This window comes from Artibeus jamaicensis, unplaced genomic scaffold (assembly GCF_021234435.1).
Source record: "Artibeus jamaicensis isolate MK-2021 breed Jamaican fruit bat unplaced genomic scaffold, CSHL_Jam_final contig_482, whole genome shotgun sequence".
Taxonomy (NCBI): Eukaryota; Metazoa; Chordata; class Mammalia; order Chiroptera; family Phyllostomidae; genus Artibeus; species Artibeus jamaicensis.
In genome coordinates, this window is record NW_026521857.1 from 2,869,013 (window position 1) to 2,896,536 (window position 27,524).

Below are 27,524 nucleotides of genomic sequence, written 5' to 3' on the forward strand. Positions count from 1 at the left end.
TCAGTTATGTCAAACCCCAAATTCTTATATGGGGCAGATGGTATATGCTGAGCCACTCAAGGTTAAGCAAGTCTAGTCTTTACTTATCTGGGGAATGCATCAGGGGCTGGCCCATCAGGAATCTCACTGGAGTGTGAATCTTTACTAACTGAAGTGTCTGGTTGGAGGAAAGGTAAATAAATGGCTGGTCCTTTGCTCCATTAGGATCTTCTAGGTCAGTCATGCCTTGCTAGGTTGCTATTGTAGGACTTTGGGTTTTCGGCTGTGTTTGATTCAGACATTTACTGAAAAGCTCTTGACAAAAGAGTTATGTCTGTCTAAGTCTCCGCCATGTTAGACAGACTGACCAAGCTGAGTCCTTTGCTTCCTGTAACCTGGTAGCTAGATCAGCGTCATCCAGAGATTTTCCTCAGAGTGGAAGTCCCGAAGTACTCCAAAAAAGGGTCATATTGTCAAATGAATTTGAAAGAAACACCAGGTTAAACTGAGTTAACCTGGTTTATTCACTGTAGGCATTTTTGTGCTAAAGACCATTGTGATTCTCCCCTGGGACATGAATGACATCTCCCAAAATTATTGTCCTCAGAACCCTTTCCTTAGAGCATCCCTGGGGGTTATTATTCTGCACAACAGACTTCAGAAAGTGCTGATCTAGATGACTTGGATGTAATCACAAGCAACAGCAAATAAACAGTCTCATTTACTACCTCATGGGCCATGAAGAGTTTATCCTAACTAGCTAAACAGCATTACCCAAGAACAGTGGCGGGGCTGCAATATCCATGTGCTCCCTCTACTTAGACATTTGCTGAAGCTCATACTGTAACAATAGGGGAGTCAGAATCTGTGTTACCAATCATGGGACAAGGACAGTTAAGCCTTAGATTCTTTTCAATGGAATTTCCGCATGGTTTGGATTTTTAGAGGGAAAAAAATTTCTAACTGGTCAGTGTCTCTGATTTTGAGAATTGTTTAACCTTAATTGACATTTTTAAATTCATTTTGAATTAATAACTCAATAAGCTTTTCTTTAGATAATCAGTTATTGAAAACCTTCTTTAGTTACTCCATATTTGACAAATGTTTAGATATTCATAGTACTCTTGAACATCTGAGTTAGTAAATAGCACAATATTTGGTGCTCATACAAATTGCTTCTAGATTAACATGACTTCTTAAATATGTTTATACATTCTGTCTGAAACTAGACCTTTAGAGTTGCATTCTTTTTTACTTCCCCTTTTGCACAGAGCACTTAGATTAATAACTATGTTGTTTTTCTCATTAATTTCCTTCAGAAACAAAAGATCAGCTGGCATTTGCCATTTGATCTTTCATAATAAAAGGCCTCCAGTTTCCCCACTTCTCCAAGTCCTTCCTCCCTTGTATAAATTTAATCTTAAAAGACAGTCCCTTCATCTTAAAGCAATGAAAGCATTTCCTCCAGAGATGGCGTTAACGTGGGATGATTGGTTTGGGGTCCATCTAGGCCAGTGCTGTGGCATCGCAGCCTCATCATTCATGGAGTCAGATGGGAGTGCAGGTACATCCCAGGTTCTCAAGGCTCATTCCACTAGTCACTGGCACATTTCTAGCCTAAATTCACTTTCACTAGAGTTGTAAAATTTTTAAAGGATAAAAGCTGCAGATTTTTCTTACAGGTTGACTATTTTAATGACTGAAGGTATATGACTTTACAGTGAATTACTGATAATTTCATCATTTTTCAGTTGTTTTCCCCCCTTTAAACTTCTCTTCCCTGCAGAATGTAATTTAAAGGCAGTTGCGCAGAGAATTTAACAGAGATTATCCTAGAGAAAAATCCAAATAAGTCCCTGCTCTGTTACTCTGAATAGGACCAAATGACTTGTTCCAGCATCGATATTACTTTTTTTCCATTTTCTCATCTTAAAATAAAAAAGCAATCATTGAACATTATAAAACATGAGATATTTCTTCCATCAGTGGTGCCTTACCCAGAAATTGTATATCTAGTGCCATATTATAGAAAAATTCTCATGCCTGTTCATGTATGTACCTGAACAATTATATTTACAGTAGCAATATTTGCATGCCCCAAATTTGAAGCAATTTAAATTTTTTCAGTTGCAGATATAAGTATGGTACTTATATCCCACATAATGTGCAGCACTCAAAACAAAAATCACAGCGACCAGAGGGAGAGGAAGATAAGAAGGAGGATAAGCAAAAAACATGGAGAAATTGACAAAAGAAAACTGTACTTGAAAAACAACTCAATAAATTAAAAAAAAAGAAAAAAAACATGAGGTGCTTCTGTATGTACTGATGGGAGGAGCTCTAAAACATATGGAAAAATGAGAGGGTAGAAAGACTTATAGAACAATATGAGAAGAATGATTCCACTTGTTTTTAAAAACTATATTTATATATTGTAAGGGGCTGTGAGTATGTGGGAAAGAGGGAGAGGAAGAAGGAGGAAAGAAAAGAGAAAGGACAAATATTAAAAGAGGGGAGTGGGGGATTGGCTGAGTTGGGTCTGTGGAAGGAGGTGGGTGAAAAAGAACTTCATTTTCTTTATTTTTTTCATTATTCAAAGTGAAAATATTTTCATAAATAAAAATTTTTAAAAAGTTTTTGTATGTATGCAAATAAGTAAAAAGAGAATGCCTACTTGTATTTTTTCAAAATTGTATTTCTTTTTAGAGAGAGAGGAAGGGAGGGAGAAAGAGAGGGAAAGAAACATTGATTTGAGAGAGAAACATCCATTGGTTGCCTCTCCTGTGTACCCCCCATCCTGGACTGAACCCACAACCCAGGCACATGCCCTGACCAGAAATAGAACTGGTGACCCTTCACTTTGTGGGATAACACCTAGCCAGCTGGGCCACATCAGTCAGGGCAAAAATGCCTGGTTATTTTTAACAAACTCATCCAATTCAGGCATTGACTAAGGAGAATGAGCCCATTCAAGATGCCTATTTTAAAATCACCAGCGTCAAAGAAGCATGGGATTCCTTGGCGTAACACAAATCCATGTGCATAAGGAGACTGGGAAAATAAGGAGAGATAGATGACGGGGAGCAGACTTTCAGTAAATGCAGCATAAACTGCGGTGGTGGCTCAGAAGAAGAACTTAACAAAGCGATTAGACTACAACTACGGTCACTCCATTATTAGTCTCTGGGCTCTGGTGGACTTCGCTGCCTAGGATCAGTCCTTCACCAGCCCTCTCATTTCTAAAGCACTTGCTCAAATATAAACACATTTTTAAACAATAGATTAAAATCCCCCTAGTTTTTTTTTTCTTTGTTTACAAGCCAGTGTAAGGATAGGTGTTTTGAAAATTTAGGTCTTTTGGATTATTCAGGTATAGTGAGACCAGCAGATCAGAAAACAGCTGCCATTGAAAAGATAGTTGCTATACTCACAGATTCCAAGAGAAGGGGTCATGCCACACCACGGAGGGCCATATGGTGAAGCACAGGGGCCAGTCAGGAGACAGAGAGTGGGAGGAAAACGTGGGCAAAAGCCTTTTATTGTAGTTTCTATGGGAAGGAATGGACAGGACAAGGTAAGCAGATTTATTTAGCTAGTTTGAATCATTTTAGCAGCCCTTGGGGCATAGGGACAATGTCTAGTGGTCTGGTACTTGGCCTGTGGTGATTAGGGCAGAGAACAGTGGCCTGCAGTGTAAGAAATGATAAAGGCAGTGGTTGAGGGTCTGAGCTCTGGATTGGTTGGTTTGCATATGAAAGGTGAACTCACAGGCAAGTCATTTACTATCTGTAGGAATTGGCCAGGCCTGAAGGGACGGCCTCTTCAAAATCAGCCAGGCACCAAAATGTCAACACATCAAAAATACAGAAGAGATAGCAAGAATAACTATATGCCTGTGAAGGTTTTCTGCATGGTTTTTATATTAAAATGAAGTTTGATGGCAAGCTTAGAAAGTCTTCCTTGGACCTGCCAACCTTTGAATGTGGTTTTTGGGGTGCCATTCTGGGCTATTTTTGGTACTGTCATTGAGATTCGCTCTCCCACTCATTTCAGGCAAGAGAAGTATGTGATGCTTCCTTTTACGTGTTTTAATTTACTCAGCTAATTTTTTGTCAGTCTGTAAAAGCGAATCAGTAATATTTTCTTTTTTCCTAATCTTTAGGCTCGTTGTTGGCATGGACTCTTAGACTGGATGCTCCTAAATTAGCCTTTGCACACTTGCTGGCTTATGCAATTTGTTCAAATGTTTCACTTGCCGTAGGACCATCTCAAAATCCTGTTACGGTGTTCTGTATCTACTGCAGTCTGGAAATTTAGTTCTTTTCTGAAGGTCCAGGGGGTTTCATTGACACTGTCTGGGCTCTATTTTCATTTTTAGGAGTAATCAGAATCTTGTGTTTTATATTTTGGTACTACCATGTTAGAGGATAAAATATTGTTTTTAGAAATTTATCATTATATGGCTGTTGTATTTCTAATCTTTTTATTTTAAATGCCCTCTTGCTTACCATGGTAAAGTTTGTTAATTTAATCGTCTGCTTAGATTTACTCATTTTAACTGATGTTTTTGCCATTATGGGAATTCTTCCTTGTGGTTACTTTTTTTTCCATTTCTTAATAGCTCTATTGAGGTACAATTTACATACCATAAAATTAACTCATAAGTATATAACTCAGTGATTTGAGTAAATTTAAAGAGTTGTGCAACCATCACCACAACCCACTTTTCTACCAGAGCATGTCCACGTGTGATTCCTCAGATCTTAGACTGCTTTGTGCTTAAATAACTTCATATGATTAGAGGGAGGGATACTTATATTTTATTACATATTTTCTTATTTTAAAGTAAGATCCCATCAGCTTTATTTTTCATTTATGTGGGAATATTACCTACTCACTTGCTTTTTGCCACACATCTAACAAGGCAGTTTCTCAGTTTTCTTTTTTAAAAAGAGTTGGATTGCCCTGGCCCGGTTGCTCAGTTGGTTGACACATCCTCCCAAGCACCAAAAAAGGTTGCGGGTTCTGTCCTGGTCAGGGCACACACCTAGATTGCTGGCTCAATCCCCAGTTGGGATACTTAAAGGAGGCAACTGATCAATATATCTCTTTCACATTGATATTTCTGTCTTTCTCCCTTCTTCTCTCTCTTAAATCAATAAACATATCTGCAGGCGAGGATTTTTAAAAGAGAGAGAGAAGGGGATGATTTTGTTCGTTTAACTTGCTGCCCACCCTCCAGACCAAAGGCTCCCCGGCAGACTGGCTCGCCATCACGCCCGGCTCTTGGGTGTCGGATGCTTTCCTACTGTCCTTTGCTCAGGTGCAATACACATCGTGCCTTCTCTCTTCCCTAGCGCATGTCCTCTTCCTCTGACTTCTTTAACTTTCCATAATTTCTCCTTTGTTTGTTTTATTTAAATTATTTTTAAGTCTTTTGATTGCAGTTGACATATTAGTTTCAGGTACACAATGTAGTTATTAGACATTTATGTAACTCACAAAGAGTTTATATAACTCCATGAGTCCAGAACCCACCTGACACCATACACAGTTATTACAATAGTACTGACTGTGTTCTCTATGCTGTGTTGTGACTGTTTTTATAACTGGCAACTTGCACATCTTAATCCCTTCCCCTATTTCACCCAGCCACCCAAACCTTTCCATCTGGCAACCAGCAATTTGTCCTCTGTATCTGTGAGTTTATTTCTGGTTTTTTTTTTGTTTATTTTGTTATTTAGATTCCACATATAAGTGAAATCACATGGCATTTCTATTTCTCTAACTTATTTCACTTAGGATATTACTATCTAGGTCTGTCCATGTTATCACAAATGGTGAGATTTCATTCTTTTGTATGACTGAGTCATATTCCAAAGTATGTATTATGTTCCATATCTTTTTTTCCCTATTTGTCTATAAGTGGACTCAGATTGCTTCCATATCTTGGCTTTTTTTCTTTTTGTCTTTGTTCTACCCCAAACCAAAGTTGTTAGAGAGGGAAGATTGGACCTAGCCTTGCTTACTAGAAAGGGAGTCATTATATTTCTTCCCTACATTAAATCCTCTTCCCCCTGTGTTTCATGGCTCAGCAGGAGACAAGGTCAATGCTTTGAGTTGCCCTTCTGCATCAAACAATCCACTTTATTTTACTGCCCGGAGTGGTGGTGAGTTTGTCTTTGGCCCCAGTTACACTTTGCTCCAACTTTGGAAGGGTTGCTAAAAATAAAATGAGAGAGAGGCAGCACGCACACCCCGTTGGAAGAGAGAGTGAGTGAAGAGTGCCTTAGAAGGAAGAAGCTCCTAAAAATAAAGTGTAATTATGTCACTTTACTGTAATGTTGAGCCCCAAATAAACTAATAATATAGTTGCCTTCTAATTTAGAGCCTTATATTTACATCATACCCATCTTCACAACAACATGGTATCGTGGGGTCGAAAACAGGCATCAGCCTCTCTTTCTGTTCTCCCATGTACTGCTGTGTGGCTCTGAGCAAGTTGATTTTGCTGGGCCTCAGGTATTTCATCTGTAAAATGGGGGTGATGATACATCACAGGACTGTGGTAAGGATTAAGCTAAATTACATGACGTTCTACCTTTCTCAAAATCATCTGTGTCTCCTCTGTGGGCACAGGGTTCTATACCAGGAAACGGACAAAGCCAAAGAGTAACTAAGCCATCTCTTCCCAGAACATCAATCAAAATTAAAAATTTGTGGTAGTGGGTGAGGGGGTATTTTCTTTCTTAAATAAGAGATGATACATTATGTGAGGTCACCTTAGTTCTTACGAAGAAACCCAGTACATGGGGAGCTTGGAACAAGCAGCTCAGTCACACCCTCGGAGCCCCTGGCATCATTCCTGTGCTGCTCGGAGATTCTCCACGGACGAGCTTGGTGCATGAGAGAGTCCAGCACAGTCAGCACCGCACAGCGCAGTCTCATTTAACCTCCGTCCTTGTGTTAAAAAAAATACCCGACTGCATTTTCCTCGCACATACCCGGTGTCCCCTGTTGGGCATGGCTCACAATGAGCTCTCTCTCCATCATCCCTCCAAACGTGATTCTTATCCCGTGTCCCCCACCTTAGTAATCGACACCACTGTCCATTCAGCTATGCAAGTCGGGAACCAAAGGAGTTGTCTGGGACCCCTCTCTCTTCACATCCCGCGTCGAATCCTTAACTTCAAGTCGTGGCAACAGTGCCGCCTTGGTGTGTCTGGAATGCATCCTTCACCAGCTGCCATCACCTTCTGCCTAGACCGCTGTAATCACCTAAACAACTGGCCTACTTCCAGTCCATTCCCCACACCAACGTGGGCACTGATCTTTTAAATACTCAACTCTAATCATTTATTCCCACTGCCCTTAGAATAGCATGGTCTGTGAGGCCCTGCCTGACCCAGCCCGTCTGCCTCTCTGGACACATCTTGAATCATTCTCCACCCGGTGCTGACGGCTGCAGTTACACAAGCTTGCTTTCCTTTTGTCTGTGGCGCCGTGATTTCTCCATCAGGAGCCATGGCCCAGCTTGCTGTGTCTGGAGTGTGTCCCGTACCTGCCGGTCCTTTGCTGAGATCATGTATTTTCATCTTTCAAGCCCAGCTCAGAGGTCTCTCCATCAGGAAAGCCTTTTGTAATGCCCCAGGAAGGGAGGTTATTTATTGTAATGTTCTGGTAGAACCACATCCCTTTCTTTTAAGAGAACTTATCTCAGTTTATAATCACATACTAGGTAATATCATTTGGTTACTGGATCAAACATTAGTCTGTAAACTCTACGAAAGTAGGGACTGTCCCTCTGGTCACTATCACCTCTGGCACCTAGCAGAGTGACTTTGACCATGGGCAGCTGGTCCCTCAGCAGTGAGATAGCTGAGGCCCTGATGGGTAAATGGTTGGCCTGAGATCATCTGCGTTCTACGATACTTGCGGTCTCAGACCTCCGAGCCAGGGTCTCACCCATCTTACTGCAGGCACTTTATTTGGCCCTGTGGATCTGGGCCAACTACTTTATTCTGTGGGTTTGAAAAGCCCCTCGGAAACTTCATGTTGTTTAAGACAAATCTGTTCATGGATGTGGCTCAGACAAGGTGGCAAAGCAGGTCTTTATGTGTGCTTTTTGGGTGGCTTTATGTTACTTAGAAAATCTGGTAGCAAACTTCTTGCTTAAAACCCCATCAGCCCTGGTCTATCCCGTCTTCCCATTGTGCTGCTAAGCAAATTATTTTTTTAAGTCAGGCAGAACTCTCTAACCTAACTGTGTGCAGTTCTCTCTCCCTTCTCTCGCTGTTCCTCTTCATAAAGAACATCTTTCTGCTCTTTTGCCACCGTGTATCATGTCATTTGCTATGGGGTCGTAAAGCTCCTTCATCCCCCAAACGAACACTGCTCCAGTGGCCCCTGTGCCCACCGCTGATGCTTGTTCTTTCATACAACACTCCCGCCCTCACCTCTGAGGGTGTGTTTACAAGTATCTGTTTTATTATTATGTACTCAGTAAGCTTTATGTGAGTGCAGGCTAACCTTTCCTTTTCTATCTCATGCTCCTTCATTCATTATAATTTAACTCTCAGAATAGATCGTCAGTGATTTTCAGTCTTGATATGGCTGAGAATGACCCAGAGAGTTTTTATCACAATGTAGATGCCCAGGTCCCACCCTGGACTTATTAAATCAGAGTAGCTGGGGCTGAGTGTCTTCCCAAACTGAGGAAGTGACTTGACTAAGGGCACATAGCTAGTGGGTAACTGAGTTAGAATCATAGTCTCTGTTTCCTTGCTTGCTTTCTAGTTCTTATTGCCATTCTTTGTACTAAATTGTACTGGGTTTGTGTGTGTGTGTGTGTGTGTGTGTGTGTGTGTATGCGTGTGTGTATAAAAGAGAGAGATCTACATCTGACTTTGTCTGCAAAAAATAGTTTCCTTATTTTGTAACTGGCTTTTTCCCTTGAATAACTGTGTATCAAAAGGATATGAAGATTTTCAAACTGACAACAGCCACCAGAATAACCGCTGTCCTCCTGCACTCAGTAGTCACCCAGAAAGCACAGTGTCAGCTGCTGGAATGGCTTGCTTCCTTGCAGGGGTGCTGCTCATCTCCCCACCCTACCTGGAGCCACAGGCTGCTCTTTGGTGCTGCCCCTCACTGCCCCGGTCCTACGCTCTATTTCCACTTGAACTGCCCTCCCTCGTGCCCACTGATTCAAAACAAAACCTTCCCTTTTCCCTCCTCCAGCTCCCACCCTCCAGAGCTTTTGGCTCAGATGAGTGGTGAAGACCAGTGGGGGTGCGTTTGGTGATGGGACAATCCACTCCTTGCTCCACTGCTCCAGCTTGGAACAAAGAGAGGACAGTGGTGGTGGGCCATCCCCCGGAGGTCCTTCACCGCCCCTCAGTCTCTGCATCCAGAGAGCTCTTTAGGGGCCATTTGCATACCATTTCTGTATTAGCTGGGGGAGCAAAGAAATCCTCAGTGAGATGTGAGCTACATTAACTACATCTTTAAGAAAGGAATCCCATCTATGAAAAAATGCCACACGCAGGAAAACACACTATGACACAGAGGTCGAACCAAGATCAGAGGTCGTGTTTCTGGTGTGAGTCCTGGTTCCTCTTCTCAGTGAGCTTGTGACTGGCAGGTTGCAAGCTTCTTTCTGCTAGTCTCCTCTACTGTAAATTTGGGGGACAAAAATGAGGCACTAGTGCCTACCCCATAGGTAATTTGAAGATTGTTTTGAAGATTAAATGGAATATCTGATTAAAATGCTTATCATAGTATCATAAAAATGTTAGCTGATGTCATTAACTTACATCAATAAAGTAGAATTACCAAAGCTTTCCCATACATTACCCTTCAGTGTATTGAAATGATTCCTTTAAAAATCATTTTGTTACCTTTTCACAACGGCTTCTCTGTTTGTTTTGCTTGTAGCCCTGGAGCGGAAAATATCAATGAGGCAAAGCAGAGAGGAGCTGATAAAACGAGGAGTCTTGAAGGAAATTTATGACAAAGGTAAGGGGACTGGTCTTCCTTTCATGGGCCAGAAAGCCATGCATGGAGTCTGTGTGCCTATTTCTCAGAGCTGGGTGCAGTTTTCTGCACCGCTTTATCAGGGTTTGAAACTTTAAAAGTCCAGATGATTTTGGAGGGAAAAGAGAATGTAGCAGACGTCGATAAAGCTATCAGTGTTACGTGAGGGGAGTGCAGGAAGCCTGATGTTCTCGGCATTGGAATCAAACCACGGGACGCGAAGAAAAGTGGTGCGTGCGGCTCCAGCAGTGATGTGGGTGCTGGTGTGAGCCTGCTGCCCTGTGAATACGCACAACTGGGTGAATACAATTGCTTAGGCTCTTTCAGACACTGGGGTTCCCAAGACAAATGTCAAGAAATCCACAAGCATCTAGAATTTTCCTAACAGATTTTTTTGGCCATTCATTTCCCCACAATAGGAGAAATCAGAGTGGATAAAATTATAAAATATAATTATACATACATGCTATTTCAGATACTAATAGTTGTGGTGATTCAAATGTTCTGTGAATGTGTCCTCAAGTGTTTGCTAATGACTATTGTGTATCTTTGGCCTATCGAATTACTGCTTTTAAATCAAATGTATGGAGGTGTTTCTACCATATAATAAGTATACTTTACTCCTTTTTTCTAAGAGCTTTGCTATTTTGAATTGCACTCGGTCCCCTCTCTCAGAGCCAACACTTCACTTAAAGTGTTAAATGAAATGACAGGCTGTTGATTCCAGTCTCGTAATTGTCTGTTTCATGTATTCTTGCTTGGGGCTGTTTTATTTAGTGAGCCAGGTTATTCTGTGAGTCACATATTCTTCTTTAGAGGTCCATCCTGAGAATGAAGTGATCCTGTAATTCCGACGCAGTCAGTTCACTACGTTTCTGTAGGTCTTCCACGCACCCCACGTGTGTTCTAACGCACAAAGGCAGGCTGTGCTTCTGCCTGCAGGCTTCTCTCTGACTCCATCTCTTTTAAGTGAGTCGGTGCTTAGTCCTGCAGTACATGTAAGGACTCATCCACTCCTGTATGGGGATTTTACTCATCCACTCCCATATGGGGATTACTGGAGGCACTGCTTAATTTTTTTCTGTTGGCACAAATTGCTGCCCTAAAATGCAACAAGTTGGAAGAGCGCCACTCTGCCCTGCCGTAGTGTCAGGGGACCTGGGCGTAGGATATGAAGTTGTACTGTGTCAAACTCCCTTCTGTAATTATCAGAGCCTCCTGGGGCCAAGGATTCCCTGTGGTGGGCCAGTTTATTCTACTTCTGAGTAAGGCCACACCGAAGAACAACTTCTCTGATTGATTAAGCTTTCCAGGGAAAAAGAATTCATAGTTTTGTCAAGTTTCTCCAATGTCTGGCTTTTTGTATAACCTCCCAAACCTTTCCTTATATTGACCTTAAATCTTCATGCTTTATTTAAATTCCTTTTTCCTATTCACCCCCAGGTAAATATTAGGTAACAAGTATACAGGCATAATATTATATACCAAGCATCCACGTGGGTAAATGATACGGTCACAGCCAAAGCCTGTTCAGATCCAGTGAAATGATCCCTCCCCCTCTTTTCTCTCCACCTTCAACCTTTATATTTCTCACTGTAAGACTTTAGGGCTATTCTAAGGTAGAAAATACATTTTCCTATAGCATTTCTTATTTCATTATATATAATGCTTGGGCTCAGGCGAACATTGCCTAATTAACATCCTGACTTAATCAGCGAAGTCACAGGCTGTTGGGACAAAAGCCTCGTTTCATGGAGGAAGACACAGGAGGCCAAGGTGCTGCACGGGAGCCGTGTCCCGTCCACGGCTGTTTCATGGTGTCCGTGCAAGAACCGGTGGCGGGCGAACGGACCACGCTCGCCCCCACCTGTCACCGCACTTCCTGTTTCAGTTCTGTCTTTGCACTTATCACTGCTCTTTCTGTCTGGTTGTGGGCTGCCTTTCCTCACGAGCATACAAACTACAGTAGAACAGGGACCTCCTAGGCTTACCGCCAGATCCCCATGGCTCAAGTAGTGCTTGAGCTAGATACAGTACGTATTGTCTGGATGATGGGAAGAAGAGGAAAGGGAATAAAATTAGACATCCATTGCCCATAGTACATGTAGCAGTCTGTTGCTGTAGGTTTTCACTATTTGCTCTAGGTTTTTCTGATAAAAGCATCTATTTTGTATCACTGTGGATACTAATCGTAGTATTTTATGTTACATTATACCAGCGGTAGGAACATGGACTCTGGAATCAGATTGCTTGGATTCAATTCCACTTTTACCATTGACTAGTTGTGCAACGTTAGCCAAGTTGCTGAACTTCTCTGTGCTTCTATTTTTTCACCTGTAAGTATAGATGCATATCTTTTGAAATGAGGATTGCATGAGATAACACATGTGTGTTAGTGTGTTAGGGCTACCAGAACAAAAGCCACTGGGTGGCTTAAACATCAGAAATCTATTTCCTCACAGTTCTGGAGGCCAGAAGTCCAAGACCAAAGTGCCAGCAAGATTGGTTCCAGGGAGGCCCTTCCCCTTGGCTTGTAGGCGGTTGCCTTCTCACCGTGTCCTTACCTGGTCTTTTCTCTGTGCACACACAGTCCTGCTTTCTCTTTCTCTTCTTAGAGGAACAGGAGTCCTATTGGAGTTTGGTCCATGCTTATGACTTCATTTAACCTTAATTACCTCCTTTTAAAGGCCTTTTCTCCACATACATTCAGTCTCCTGAGGGCCCTGGGTTTCGAGTGTGATTTTTGGGTAGGGGTGTGACAGTCGAGTCTATAACAACGAGTAAAGTCAGAATGGTAGCTATCATTCCACAAATTCTCAAGAAATTGTTAGCACACAATTATCAGTAGTAGTCTTATCATCATCATCTTCATCATCATCATCATTTATATTTTTAAAACCCTTTGCAAGCCTTACCTTAGGTCAGTTGGCCCAGGAGTTAGGAGGGAACATCATTGTCCCCTTTTATCTGAGGTGAGAAAATCTGTAACCCCCTCGGAATGGTCTCACCAGTGTCGGAGGCCAAGGAGAACACAGCCCGCTGAGGCCTGATTTAATTTCTCACATGCCTCTCCTCTGCCTCCCCTCAGTCTCCAGATGGCTTGTTTCCCTGTCATTCATTCTTCCCTTTCTGTGATATCACTCACCTCGCTCTATCTGGGATTCTGGTGGAAATAACGAATAAAACTACTGCCACAACCTAAGTGAACAGCAGGTGGCCAAGTGACTAATCATTTTTCAAATTGTTCATTTCAAAGATAAATGTCACAGATTTGGAGCAGTGATTACACATTGCCTGGCTCTTAAGGCCTCGTTTTGCACCACCTCCTGTGTTAGCAAACGCCACCTGGCAGCAACACAGTGTCCACCCGAGAAGGATGGCCCCTGACAGCTGCCCACCGACCCGCAGTTCCCGCACCGGCCCATCCACCGGGCGCAGCCTGCAAGCCCAGCCTGTTTCTGTTGTGGTCACTGTGTTTCGTGCTGATGTTTCCACATGGTAGGAAGCGGTTTATCTTTGGTAGACAAGCTTTTCTCTTCCAACTTCTTTTTTTTTTAATTGATTATGCTGTTACAGTTGTTCTATTCCCCCCTTCATTCCCCTCCACCCTACCCCCCATCCCCACCATTACCCCCCCTTTAGTTTATGACCATGTGTCTCAAGTTCTTTAGATTCTATATTTCCCATGCTATTCTTGCCCCCCCCATCTATTTTCTATCTACCATCTATGCTACTTATTCTCTGTACCTTCTCCCCCCTTCTCCTCCTCCCACTCCCCTGTTGCTAACCCTCCTTGAGATCTTCATTTCTATGTTTCCACTCCTGATCTAGCTTCTTTATGTTATTGATTATGTTTAATAACACCCCACTCATTCATAGAAACTGTGAAAATAAGCTGTAGTGATTTGAAATGTGTACCTTTGGGGGCAGGACGGCGAACTCAGAATTAACAAGGTTTTATTATTCTGCTTGAGCTCCTCAAAATCCTTGATATTTTTCTTAGCAGGTTAAAATCCTAAACTGGGCAATAAATTTAAATCGGGTGAGGCGGGAGCTTGGCGAGGAGGGCATGTCATCCTGAAGGTCTAGTCTCTGGGAATGAATAACAGGGGGATTCCCCACTTAATACAGTAGGTTAGAGGTGAAGAACGTAAGCTGCTCAATGGCTTGGGTCTTTTATTGGCTTGTATATAAAATCACAGAAATTTAGAGTTCAAAAGGAGCTTTACATTAAAGTTTAAAAACCAGAGAAAATTATTTTCTCTCTCGATGTACTGAGGCCATGTAAGAATGCAGCCAACTTTGAAAACTACAGAAGAAAAAATTTTAAATTATGTTAATCATGATGTGCATAAGAACATAAAGCTGTAAAATCTCTCCCTCCCCCTCTCTGACTTTTCCACACCATGGATATAGCAGTGCGATGAAGAATGCAATGTAAACATTAAGGTGAAACATTTTAGAGTGACCACAGCCACTCTAAATACAAAAATGTTAAACCAACTCATGGTGGAACATAATTTTAACTATTTATCCCCCCAATCTCATGGCCTATTTGTTTGTGAACTAAAGCTGAAGGGTTCTCCAAGACCGCTGGGATATTCATTCATTCATTCAACAAATTGATACTGAGTTCCCACTTCATGACAGGTGATCTTCCAGATGTCGAGCAAAAGTGGTAACCAAAAGAACAAAATTCTCACCTTTCAGAGTTTACATGCTACTTCAGGGACTAATTAAACAAACATATGACATAGTGTCAAGGAATGATAAACACCATGTAGGAAAACAAAGCAGCAGGCTACCAAGTCAGGGGGAGGGACGCTATTAGATCAACACAATCGTGGAGAACCTCTGGAGGAGTTGATATTTGGGCCGAGACCTAAATGAAGGGTCAGTAGCTGAAACAGGTGCATTGGTCCTACTACTACTTCAGAACAAATCGTAACCTAATTCATGAGCTCTTAAGTTCTTTAAATTGACTCAGTGTCTTTTTTTAACCTCTGTATAGCATTTGCCTATCTCTACATTCTTGTAAATCAGAGCACATCACCCCTGCTTAGAGCCTGCAGCGGCTCCACATTTCAGAGAAATCCCAAGTTCCCGTGACAACCTGTGAAACCCTCCCTGATTGGTCCTCCAACCCCCAAGCTGCTTCAACCGCCTGGTGGTACATGCTGGTAACTTCCTCTCTGTGGCACCTCACTGGCCCTGCTTTCTAGCCCTTGAGGTTGGCATTGGCCACTCCCTCTTCCCAGAATCCTCTCCCTTCAGATCTCCATCCACATTCACTTCTTTTTCAAGTCTTTGCCCAGATGTCACCTTCTCAATGAAGCTTCCCGCGGGACCACTAGATTCTAAATTCCCCAAATTCTTAGCCCTATGTCCCTATGTACTATTTTCTTTTTTTCCCTATCTCTTATCACCTTCAAACATGCTCCGTAAATTATTCATTGTGACCATCTTTTTCTCGTCTGTCTCTCCTTACTGAAACCTAAGTTCCAGCAGGCAGTGCAGGATCTTCATCCAGTGTGTTCACTGAGGTCGTTCAAGTGCCTACGCCAGGGCCTGGGGCACAGTGCTCAGTAAACCCTTGTTGAAAGAACAGCGAATGCAAGCCTGAGGCTCTCTCTGCGCTCGCATGACTTAGTTTATTCACCTCTGCCGGCAAAATCAAGAACACTAGGAACTCTGAACCCCCTTATTTATACACTTTTATGGTTTATGAACCTTTATTGCCAGTTATTTAAGTAGACAGTACATGTATTATATTACATATTTATGCATATGGATTCTAAATACTCTACTTTCAAGCGGTGGCTTTACAGAGATACGGAAAAGAATATACTGAAAACAGTGAACTGTTTGGCCATTAGTTAAATGGGATGATATTTCTCAGACTCAGCAAGGATCCCAAGGGGTCACGTGGCCTACTGCTGTGACCTTTCCTGCACAGAGATAAAGCAGCTGCAGCCCAGTGAGGCTGTTGACTTGCCTGAGAGTACAGAGCCAGGGAGTGTGGACTTTGAAGCCCCTGCTGAGACCATGTGTCTCCTATGCAATTTATAGGAACCCAGAAAAACTTTGTAATATGTTGCCTATTGGTAATCGGAGGATCTTAATAAACATTGCTATTAGCAGTTATTGAAAGTCATCTCCACAAATAAATGTCATGGTGCACTTACAGGATATTAGGGATAACAAAAGGAGATTGTACTGTATTTTCGCCACTAGGTTTTCCTATGAAACCTCAATTCCATCACAACTCCAGTTGCTCCATATAGTGTGGGTATGTTTAATGCACATGAACATATATGGCACTTATCAGGAGAGGAGGGGAGGGGCAGGGGAACCTCTCTCTGTCACGGACTGAGATGACATCACCCTGCAAGATACACAGGTCCACACCCTCTACTGGAGTGTGAGGCTGGGAGACGCGGCTGCTGCAGTGATGTCGGCGAGGCTGCTGCTTGCTCACCTGGTCCTTTCCACCGCAGTGCAGTGAGACCTGGGGGAAGAGCTAATCCCACAGGAGGGAAGCAGGTGGGCGGCACAGAGGGGTGGCGCTGACTGTGTGTGAGCCAGTGAGCAGCTTTACTTTACACTGTGTGCCTGGAGTCAGAGATAACATTTCCCAGCAAACAGTGAAGTGCAGTGAGGTGTGCTTTTTTCCCTTAAGCAAGTTAGAGCAACATTTTAAAAAGTGCTATTTTTTTTTGTTATAAACACAAACTGAAGCTCCCTGAAATGGACAACTCTTTTATGCAGAGGCTGCATTTTATCCTCTCAGGATTCAAGAGAAAAGAGCCTGGTGTTTAAATGAACAGGTCATCGTTTTTTAAATATTAAAATAAAAATTCTCCGTGTCAAAAGAGACAATACAGTAGGCTCCAGCCTTGTGAAGCCCCATTTACCTGCTATTCGAGGTGTGCCAACTTCCGAGAGTCCTAGAAGCGTGCGGGAAGTGCTTCTCGCCTCCTGTACCCGGCAGTTACTTTGTCACATTGTTCGCTGTTTCCGATGTCTCACCTAGAAACAGCATCTTCTAAAAGCTGTGATTTTGGCGACGGTGTGAATGGAAAGAGTGTTTATCCCCAGCATCAGGGACACGGGATCATTTGTGTGGCGCCTCGGCACCTGATACAGCAAGCTGTCCCTGGTAGAGCAGCTGCAAAGTGGTTTAAACGATAAAGAGAATAAGGAGAAATTGTGATCCAAATTCTCATAGGCAATACTGTTCTTTCAGAAAATCACTGTCCCAAGCCAGAAAAAGTAATGAAATTATTACAGAAATGAGCAAGCATTTCCCAGCAAATGTATTCACCTCCTGCCTATTTGCTGAACAGCTGTTTTCTTGAAGGCACCATTCCAGTCACCAGGAATACCAGAAGGCACAACCAGGCTGCCCTGGCTCACAGAACTCCAGTCCTGAGAACTGGTTTGGGGGCTCAGCAGGTATAGCAGGGAAGATACAGGATGGTCAGGCACATGGAAGCATCACCCACCCATGCCTGGAGATGTAGGGAAGGCACCCTGGAAGGAGTGGTGTCTCAGAGGAATCCTGAAATAAAAGGACTATCACACAGAGGATGGGACAGGTCCAGGGAATGTTATGTGTGGGAAGATTAACACAGGTGGAAGCACCATGTTGAGGATAAGAAAGAGGGAGACTGGGAGTGTCCAGCATATTCAGAAGTGAGCGGGAGTCAGGGTCGATTGTGCAGGCAGTCACCTAATAAAACTCTATTAGACATTTATTCTTTACCCATAGAGCAGTGAGGAGCTTTGGAAGGGTTTCTACAGGATCAGATTTGCAGCCTCATCACTCTGCCTGCGGGAGAAGGTCTCGGAGGGAGGCCAAGACATGAGTCAGGGGGGTGAGTCAGCAGACTGTTTCTGGGATTCAGATGACGTGATGGTAGGTAGCAGGAAGGAGGGTAGTGGGGATGCGGGGATGGGGGCAGGCACACTGGAGAGTTACGGAAGACGGAGTCAAGAGGGCCCCATGACTGCTTAGACAGGGAGTAATGAGAGGGTTCAGACACGCTGGTACTCAGGATTCTGGCTTGGGTGGACAGGAGACATTCACTGAGCTAAAGCCCAAGAGAAGTGAACTTGGGGCACAAAATATCACAATGGTTTGGCCACATGGAGTTTGAGATATCCAAATATATAAGCAGAACACTAAATGCACGTATTTGAAGCTTAAGAAAGAGCTCTGGGTTGGAGAAACAGGTTTGGAATTGTTGGTGTATAAATGATCATGAAGTCATAAATTAATGACATTTCTTGAAGATGTAGAATGAGAAAATAAGAAAACCCCATGAAATCCCAGCACTGAATGATTTTTTAATGGTCTGGGAGTAAGAAGAGCCCTCAAAGACTAAAAAGTGGCCAAGAAATAGGATGTAAACCAGAAATGTGTAGCATTATGGAAGCCAAGACAAGGGACTGTGGTTCGGTGCTGGGGTGCAGGGGGAGCCGAAAGTGTCAAATGCAGACGTGTCAAATAAGGACTGAGAAGTGACCTTTTGGTTATTTTCACACTGCTTAATTATAGCCTCATTAGTTACCTGTGAGGCCAATATGCAGTCAGCAGAACATGACTTAAGATGCTTTTGGTTTAAGATAATAAATCTAGTTCAAGGAGGCTGAAGCAATATGCAAATTTAGACTAATGATCTTTGTGTGTTTTGTTCTCTAAAGTATTCCAGATGCTTTGAGCAATGCTTGGCATTTGTTACTACTTATTTAATATTTAGTGCATGAATGGGTGGGTGGGTGAATGACTCAGTGAGTGAATCTCACATAATAAAGTCCAGTGATAGGACAGCTCCAGGGTTGGCTCACTGATAACCATTGGGTAAGGAATATCATCCTGGGGCTGCAGCCCCTCATGGTAACAACATGGCTGCACTCACGCCAGCATTACATGAGACACAATATCCAAACGATCTTGGTATCTCTTTCTAAGAGCAAGACAATCTTGCCCAAAGCCTCTCCAGAATTACTCTTATTTCTCATTGACTAGACTTTTTGGAGATAACCACTAGATATTTTTTGTACTATTTTGACCATTGTTTCCATAAACCTAAGTGTTACAGGTATAGTCAACTCTGGGAAGCTGCTGCCTACTATGACTTGGAATATCCACCCCAGTGCCACCCTTTCTGACTGCTATCCTGCATCCCACCTGCGCAGCCAAGGTGGGACAGGGACCTGGGGCAGGTGGGCATTGAGGCTGCCTCCAGCCTGCTGAGGCTTCATCACTCCACAGCCACTGGCCTGTACTGACGTTGGCAGTGAGAAAGCAAGCCAAACTTTAGAAGGCTAGCAGCTAACAAAAAGAAGGCTGGTCAGGCTCAGAAAAACTTTCCTGGCTCACACTTTTGCATAGGATTTGTGTAAGTAAGACAAGTCAGAAGGACCATGACCCGCATAAATATCTGTGAGACGACGGCTTTCTCCTAGGAGCCCCCATCCCAGGACTCTGGTCCCGCTTTCTCGCGTTTTATCTGCATAAGGTCCAAAGCAGCTTTTTCTCTTTCTGGGCCTGCTTTCTGTTTGCTTCTCACTGCTGTATCCTAGACTCTCCGGCCAGCAAGGCCATATTTTCCTTTAATCTCCTTTCGTCCTCCCAGCACCCAGTGTGCTGATTGAATGCCTCTGTCACCAACCAGGTGGTCCTCGTAGTGTCTCTGGGTTCACCCACGGAATGCGGGGGCCCTTTAACTCCATTGTGCCCTTGCTTGTTCTCTCATTAGGTTGTTGGAGGATCAAAGGACACATTCCAACCTGGGAATTTTGGCCATTGCCCAGCCTAAGTGCTCAGTAAATGTTAGCAGTGGTCTCTGCCAGACCTCTGGCCTGTACTGCTCTTCTTAGATGCCTGCCTCCCCTTCCCGATTCCCCTTCACCTAAACTCAGACTCTCCCTTGTTCCTCAAGCTGAGATTCTGTTATGAGGCTTCTGGGCTTCTCCGAAGGTCATGTCCACCCGCGTAGCCCTGCGTTGCTGCTCTCAGGGCTCCTGCCATCCACGTGTGCCCTGTAGCACGTCTCCCGTCCCCATGGTCCACGCTTCCTAGCACTGCAGTTTTCCTAAAGGAAATATTCACTGCACTAGCCACTCGTAGTGATGTGGAACAACATGGTTTCAACCTCTCACCTCCAGAAACGGGTCCACCTTTGCATGGACATTAGCCCCTCACTGTGATTTCCACAGCTGCCTGGAGCACTGCCGTGCAGTTTCGTCTCCAGCAGTCATGGAAATGCCGCGTCACCGTGCTGGCCAGCACCGCGGCCACCTGCCACATGCGGTTGTTGAGTACTTCAACCTTGGCCAATCTGATTGAGGAATCGCATTTTAAATTTTATTTAATTTTAACTAACTTAAATAACAATGACATGTGTCCAGTGGCTCCCCACTGGAGAGCCCAGCCAGAGAGACAGAGCTGCTCACATTTCGAAAGGGCTGGTGCCTAGCACTCCTCTCCCCACCTCTGGCCATGAGGGATGATCAAAGCCTCGGACTGCAGTCTTGGCTGGGCTGCCCTACCAACCATGGAAGGCCCCTGCACAACAGCGTGTGATTCTATGAGAGTCACACTATCATACAATTGCATAGGGCAGAAACTGTGGCATTTTGCTCATATTCTATTCAGTCCCTGTCCCAGTTGCATTTTTACATGAAAAAGTCCAGAAATAGCAAGAGGGCAAATCCTCTTTCAGCTACAAACCTCAGAGCCAGAGTCATTATTTGGAAATAGCGGTCAGAACCATCCAACTTCCATCCTAGATGAGTTTGCTGTGAATGTTGTGAGGCTTGACTGTACCAAGGGCAGATGGGAGAAACACTTTTGGGAGACACACCAGTGTGACACGGTGAGGTACCTGTGACTGAAGAGGCCACGTGAGCAGAGGTTTGTTGAGCATCAGATCCAGTAGAAGGCAGCAAACGCCAACAAATCCACCAGGAAATAGCTACAGGGAAGTACAACTGAAACAAGCATGTATTTGATCTCAGTCTTGACCACTTTTGTGATAGGAAGACATTGCAACTCACATATTTACTGTTTTAGGCAAAAAGTGCCGGAATGGAGGGAGGAGGGGGGAGACTTAATATCCAAGTAGGATATTAAATCCAGAACAGTAGCAACAATTTAAAAAGCAGGTGATACTCCAAGCGCAAAATCCTGTACCATTCCATTGCATGTATGAAATCATCCACCAGATCATGGAATCAATTAAATTCCAAGATTTAATTTTCAGGATAGGTTCAAAAGGATTCTGAGTCATGAAGATGCCTGCATTAGACAGTGAGAAACCTCCTGGCTCTTGTAAAATTGATCCTGCATCTAAGCTGGTCAGAATAATCCAAAGACTTCTGGCTGCAAATAGTTATAAAAACAAACTGGAAGATCCTCTAACTTGTGGATTCTGAAAGTATAGGTTCCCTGATCCTACAGAATCCTGCTATGTCTGCCTTAAATCCTGGTGGTGCACAGATCTCATTTTCTCTCTGTGTCTCCCTCATGCACACAAGCACACACATACACACAATGACTTTTCCTCACAATGACTGGGGAAGACAATGCACCAGAGGAGTGAAAAAGTCTTATTTGTTCTTGCAGAAAAAGACTTTAAATTCAAGTTTTTTAAATGCTGGAGTGTCAAATACCTTAATTAGTAAGTAAGCAATATTTAATAGGAAAGTGTTTCTTTATATGTGTGTTTAAAAACCTACAAAATAGTATCTGTAGCATTATTTAGCTTAATTACATCAACTCCCTGAACTCAGGTGAAAAATATCTTTGATGAAAGTTAATAAATACCAGGGGAGCATGTCCAACTTCTAGATTGAAAGATCTTTAACACTTTTATTTTATTTTGATTGATTTAATTTTTTAAAGATTTTATTCATTTTTAGAGAGGGGAAGGGAATGAGAAGGAGAGGGAGAGAAACATCAATGTGTGGTTGCTTCTCACATGCCCCCTACTGGGGACCTGGCCTGCAACCCAGGCATGTGCCCTGACTGGGAATCGAACTGGCAACCCTTTGGTTTCCAACCTGCACTCAACCCACTGAGCTACACCAGCCAGGGCATGATTTATTTATTTTTAGAGAGGGGGAAGGGAATGAGAGAAAGGATAAAACACTTCAATGTGAGAGAAATATCAATAGTTTACCTATTGTACGCCTCCAACCAGAGACCTGGCCTACAACCCAGGAATGTGCCCTGACCAGGAATTGAACCACAACCTTTTGGTTTATGGTACAATGCCCAGCCCACTGAGGCACACCAGTCGAGGCTCTTTAATCTTTTGATAAAATCCTTAGATAAATTATTTCTTAGGTAACTGTTGCTTGGCACCCATTTTACTGGCCATAACGTACAAAATGTGTTGCCGTGGCTGGTGTGGCTCAGCTGGTTGGAGCATTGCCCCGTAAACAAAAAGGTAGTAGGTTGCAGGTTCAGTCCCTAGTCCAGGAGCATAAGGGAGGCAACGGATAAATGTTTCCCAGCTGATGTTTCTCCGTCTCCACTCTCTCTCTCACTTCCTCCCTCCCTTTTCTCTGTCTCTGGAATCAATCAATAAAACTTATTTAAATAAAAAAATGTGTTAATTGGCTGTGATATCAGTAAGGCTTCTGGTCAACAGTAGACTATTAATAGTTAAGTTTTAGGGCAGTCAGAAGTTATACGTGGATTTTCAACTGCACAGGGGCCGGTGCTCTTAACCCCCATGTTGTTCAAGGGTCAACTGTATGGCCACTGGTCTCATCAGTAAACTAAAATGTGTTTGAATTTTCACAAGTGTGCATGTGGGTATTTTACACATTTGTATCACCACAAAGATGCAGTTGAGCTAACGGTACCTAATGTTTTCAGCCCCGAATTGTCACCTGACACTTCCGTTACACGGTTTCTTTACAATGGAAGCATGGATGTAGCCATAATTTCGTGATGTTATCTATTCTTCTTTTGTCCAAGTACTAGCACTAACAAAATTTGAGTTTTAACTATGAAAACGATGTCTTAATTATAAAGAATTGCTATGTGGTTCTTGTACAAACCTTAACCTATTAAAATTTCAAAATGTCATTTTATTAGCCTGGCACATAATAAATTCCACAAATGTTGTTTAAGCTGTTGCTATTATTACTATTTATATAAAATGTCCAGCATAGTATTTGACACTGAAGATGCTTTAAATTCTCCAAAAATATTTCTTTTACCATCCCTTACATCTTTCCTCTCTCCCTCCCTGTCTTTCTACTGTATAGAGAGGCCTTTCATGTAGGGCACAAGCCACTAGCTCTAGACTAAAATTTTACTTACCAGTTTTTTTAAATAAAGATATAAAATTTAATTTAGCTAACAATAAACCTAAAATCCACCAATGTGCTTCCTAGTTTTTGATGTAATATGCCCAAACAGAGTAAGTCATACAATGAAAAGAAAACCTAAGTGAAAAATGACTTACTGTTTTAGCCTATCTATTATTTCAGGATTAACTGCAAGTAATTTTGGGGGGAGAAGGGCTTATTCTTAGTTCTTCCAACTGTCCTACAGGTGATACTTTGGTCCGGGTGGAAGTTGGGCCTCATCCAGCACAGTGCTTTTGTTTTCAAGGGAGAGAAACCGAAGTCCCAGGAGTTAAGTGTGACTTGTTGCAAGCTAGTGACAACAAAAGCAAGAAGACAGCTCTTCCCATGTTCAAGGTGTGGCTTTGTGCACTGCACCTGCTGCTCCTCCTTTTCCACCCAGCTCTCCTGAGAATGAGCTCAGGGTGCTCAGCAACACACCTCTGTTTACTGAGATGCAGGCCACCCAGGAGAGCATGGTTTGTAACTATCCTTTCTATCATCACCCATCAGTGGCTCCTTCAATTTCTTTTCACCTGAGATGGAAAAGCATTCTCTTCCCTTGAGTCCCCAGACCGTTAAGGATTTGAGCAGCCAATATTAGTTTCTGAACCATTTTAGAGATAAGACAAATGGAAGATTAACGTGTAGGCTGTCACCTTTATTACTGATAAAGGCTAACCTGGAAGAGGTCATCGATAGCCTGATAGTTCTCTGCTTGTGCTCTCCGAAAAGCCTAGTTCTCAGAATCAGCCCACCAGGAAGGAAAGCATGAGTCCAGAATCAACACTGGTCCAAGGTGGTGAGGGGAGAATGCAGAGTGCGCCCTCAGGGACCAGTGGCTGCACCCCAGCAGTGAGGTAACTGTGGGGAGGGGCAGGGAGCTGGGCACGAATAAGGAAGGCTTAGGGAAGTGCCTCCTCCAGAGACCAGAGGAGGGAGGTTTTCCCCTAAGAAAAATGATGATATTTCTTCATTTAACTTAACAAAGGAGCATGCAAATTTTGTTTTATTTTTTATAAATGCAAGCACTTTTACGGAAGAAAAAAAAGATCATTAAACCCAACTTAAATCTTGCCATATTTACTTCAGAAGTTTGCCAACCTGCACACGTACTTCATTTGGACATTTTTATAACCCACATGTACACACTGCTCTCCATTCCTGCTCCGGTGCTTGACATTACTTCCAGCACATTCTTGTGTATCTGCATCACCCACACGGGCACTTCATTTGCGTTTCTTTCATTCCTGGCAAGGCTACACATTTGACGAGTGCCACCTGGGGCTGGATTTTTATTTATTTATACAAATACTCTCCATAGTTGGAATAATTACTCTTTTATGAGCTATCTTTAGCTCCTATTTCCCCATTATTCTGGGTTTTCTTTTATTTGGTGTATAGCATTTTGTTTCGCAAATTAAAAATTAAAAAGTTTTATGAGTAAGTCAGAACCATCCATTTTGTTTTTCTCTTACACAACCTGGAAAGTAAATATGTATGTGTGCATGTGTGTGCCAAACACACACATTTACTTACATTCATTTACACTGTTTATTCTGGCTTTTAAATTTTAGTTTTTTATCTTTGAGAAATTACTGTAGTAATGGTTCGATATGTAGGTATAAAGCAATTCTTTATACTCACGACAACTATTATTTATTAAGTAAGGAGGTCATGCCCAACTACATTTTTAAACATAGATTTTTTTAAAGAATATAAACCATAATGCGTATTATATAGATAATCAGATTCAGTGGTGAGCTTAAGTTTATAGTATAGTGCTTTTGTTTTTCCGATTTAAAGTTAACACTTTTTATCTTAACCTTCCAAGTATCATGAACCCTGAGCCCACTCTGAACAAAATCTCCATCTTTTGTGCAATTTTTTAAAAGTAGAAGCTGTTATTACCTAGGTGGCCAGAAGAGACTGGAAGAATTCTAGTTGCCCATATATTTATGGTGGCCTTCATCTAGATTTTTAAAAACCTTTAGTAACCTTAGGCTTTGTGAAAATTTAATTGATCAGAAGTTGATGTCAGTCACCCTAAAATTAGAGTATTACTAAAGCAAAATAAACAACAATAACAATAGTTTAAAAATCCCCTTGGAATCTAGTCACCACAGTGACATCCAGCTATAGATGGATGCAATTTCTAAGAAAACTAAAAAACAAAAAATCAAATGAATCTTTTAGACCAATCTTCTGGAATATAACTTTTGCACAAATCATACTTTTAGGACATTTTAAATATTCGGTGTAAGACAAGACCCTCCCCTAATATGTAGTCTCCATGTCTTTCTATTTTCCTTCATCCCTGATTTTTTTTTCATCCACTTCCCAGGGCTTAACTTCTCACTCTGGCTCCTTTTCCCATGCCCACCCCAGCTGGTTCACACTGATTCCTCTCTGTGTCCGCTTCTCTGCATTTCTTAACCACGTCTTGCCCCACTCTCTTCCCCAAGGCATATCTGCTTTCGCCTTAGCATTTGGCACAATGCCTGCCTAGCTTATGGGAGGAGAGGCAGGGCAGGGTGTGGTGAAACTCTAGGGCTTTGAATGCAGTGGATTGATCAGTAGTTTCTACACGTATCGTAAGGAGCTAACAGAAAATATCTGCCTATCTCAATGGCCATTGTAAGGGTTGGCAATTTGTGATGGGTGATGCATGTTGTTAATTATTAGGCTCACAACAGGAATTAATTCATCCCCACTTTTCCCTTTATTCTCCTTGATCTGGTGATAACTTGCCTCTACCAGCGTCTTCATTGGCTATGCCACATAAGAAGCAGAGAATCAAGCTGGCACAACATGCATGGCCGGTTCTCTATCTTAGATCCGCTTCTGTATCACTTTCTCCCCCACTTCTGTGACCTGATTTTACCTCCTCTGATATGTCTGCATCTGACTCACATTTACTTCTGCTCTCTACCCTGCTGCGCTATCCAGTCACCTCGTGCTTTGTGAGAAGTTCATATTCTGATCCCCCATTAGACAATGCAACCTCCTGCTTTCTTGTCCCCTCGGAGGTTTAAAACAACCATCTCCACTCCACATTAGCCAGATTAACAGCATTTCCTGCTCTAAACCTCTTTATGAAAAGGCACTCCAGGTTCTCTTGCCTTGCCAAGCCAATGGTTCTCAAAGTGTGGAATCCCAACCAGCAAAAACAGCTTTAGCATCGCCCAAGAATTAGTTAGACATGCACACTCTCGGTCCCACCTCAAACCTGCTGGGTCAGAAACTCTGGACCCAGCAATCCGTGGTTTAACTGCCTCAACCCATCCGCTCTCTCCCCTGCTTTCTCCCTTCCTCCTGTTCACACTTCACCAGTTCTGGGAGGACGCAACTTATGGTTGGAGGTCATTGTGTGCCATTTTAAAAGTCGTTATTACTGATAATTTTACAAGATCGTGTGTAAGAGATGGTGATGATCTGGATCAGTGAAGGCACAAATAATCTAGAAGACTCAATCCAGAGAGTTAAAATTTTCCTAGAAAAAAATGCTATTAAATAATGCTGGCAAAAGTGCTGATATACAATGCTGGGAAATAATAAAAAAACATCGAGACCCTCAAGAATCTTCAAGTTCATCAAACTTGGGATTTCCCAGCATTAGGAATTCCCAGCTGCTTCCTTGGCTTGATGATGAGTATATGAGGTTCGTGACATTAATGTTTCTATTTTTATGTATGTTAAAAAATGTCATGAGAATCTTTAAATAAGTTACTTAACAATGACAACAGCATTCTTTGTTCATGTCATATGAATCCAAATAAAATGTTTTTAGTTTTGTCACTACACCTTGGTCATAAATGATACTAATGTGAAACTTTGTATTACTGAATTGTTTTATTTCTACTACATATGCACATACATATACTATGTATGTATGTAGATAGATAGCTAGAGCTGGCCAATGTTAATGTTTAAGAAATGACCAAAAGCTAAGAAATTAGTGTGATCTGTACATTGCTGCTGTGTAAATAGGAAAAAAAACTATAGAAAGACAATTTCACAAAATCCAGATTTGTGTCACTAGACATTAAATTATTAACACACATAAATTTCATTTATTGGAATCACTCTAAAGAGGGGAGAATTCTAACTGCAGACTTTATACAAGAAGATGGTCAGCAGAA

The 27,524-nt window shown here is 42.4% G+C and overlaps 1 protein-coding gene across 5 annotated transcripts in view; it reads left to right on the forward strand.

The window, feature by feature from the left end:
• LOC119051265 (phosphatase and actin regulator 1) overlaps window positions 1-27,524 on the forward strand; it is a 293,468-nt gene that overhangs the window by 182,778 nt on the left and 83,166 nt on the right. For all 5 annotated transcript variants that reach the window (XM_053668235.1, XM_053668234.1, XM_037147945.2 and 2 more), the window contains exon 3: window positions 9,916-9,996. In XM_053668235.1, coding sequence (XP_053524210.1) covers window positions 9,916-9,996 — 81 coding nt within the window. The remainder of the gene's footprint in view (window positions 1-9,915; window positions 9,997-27,524) is intronic.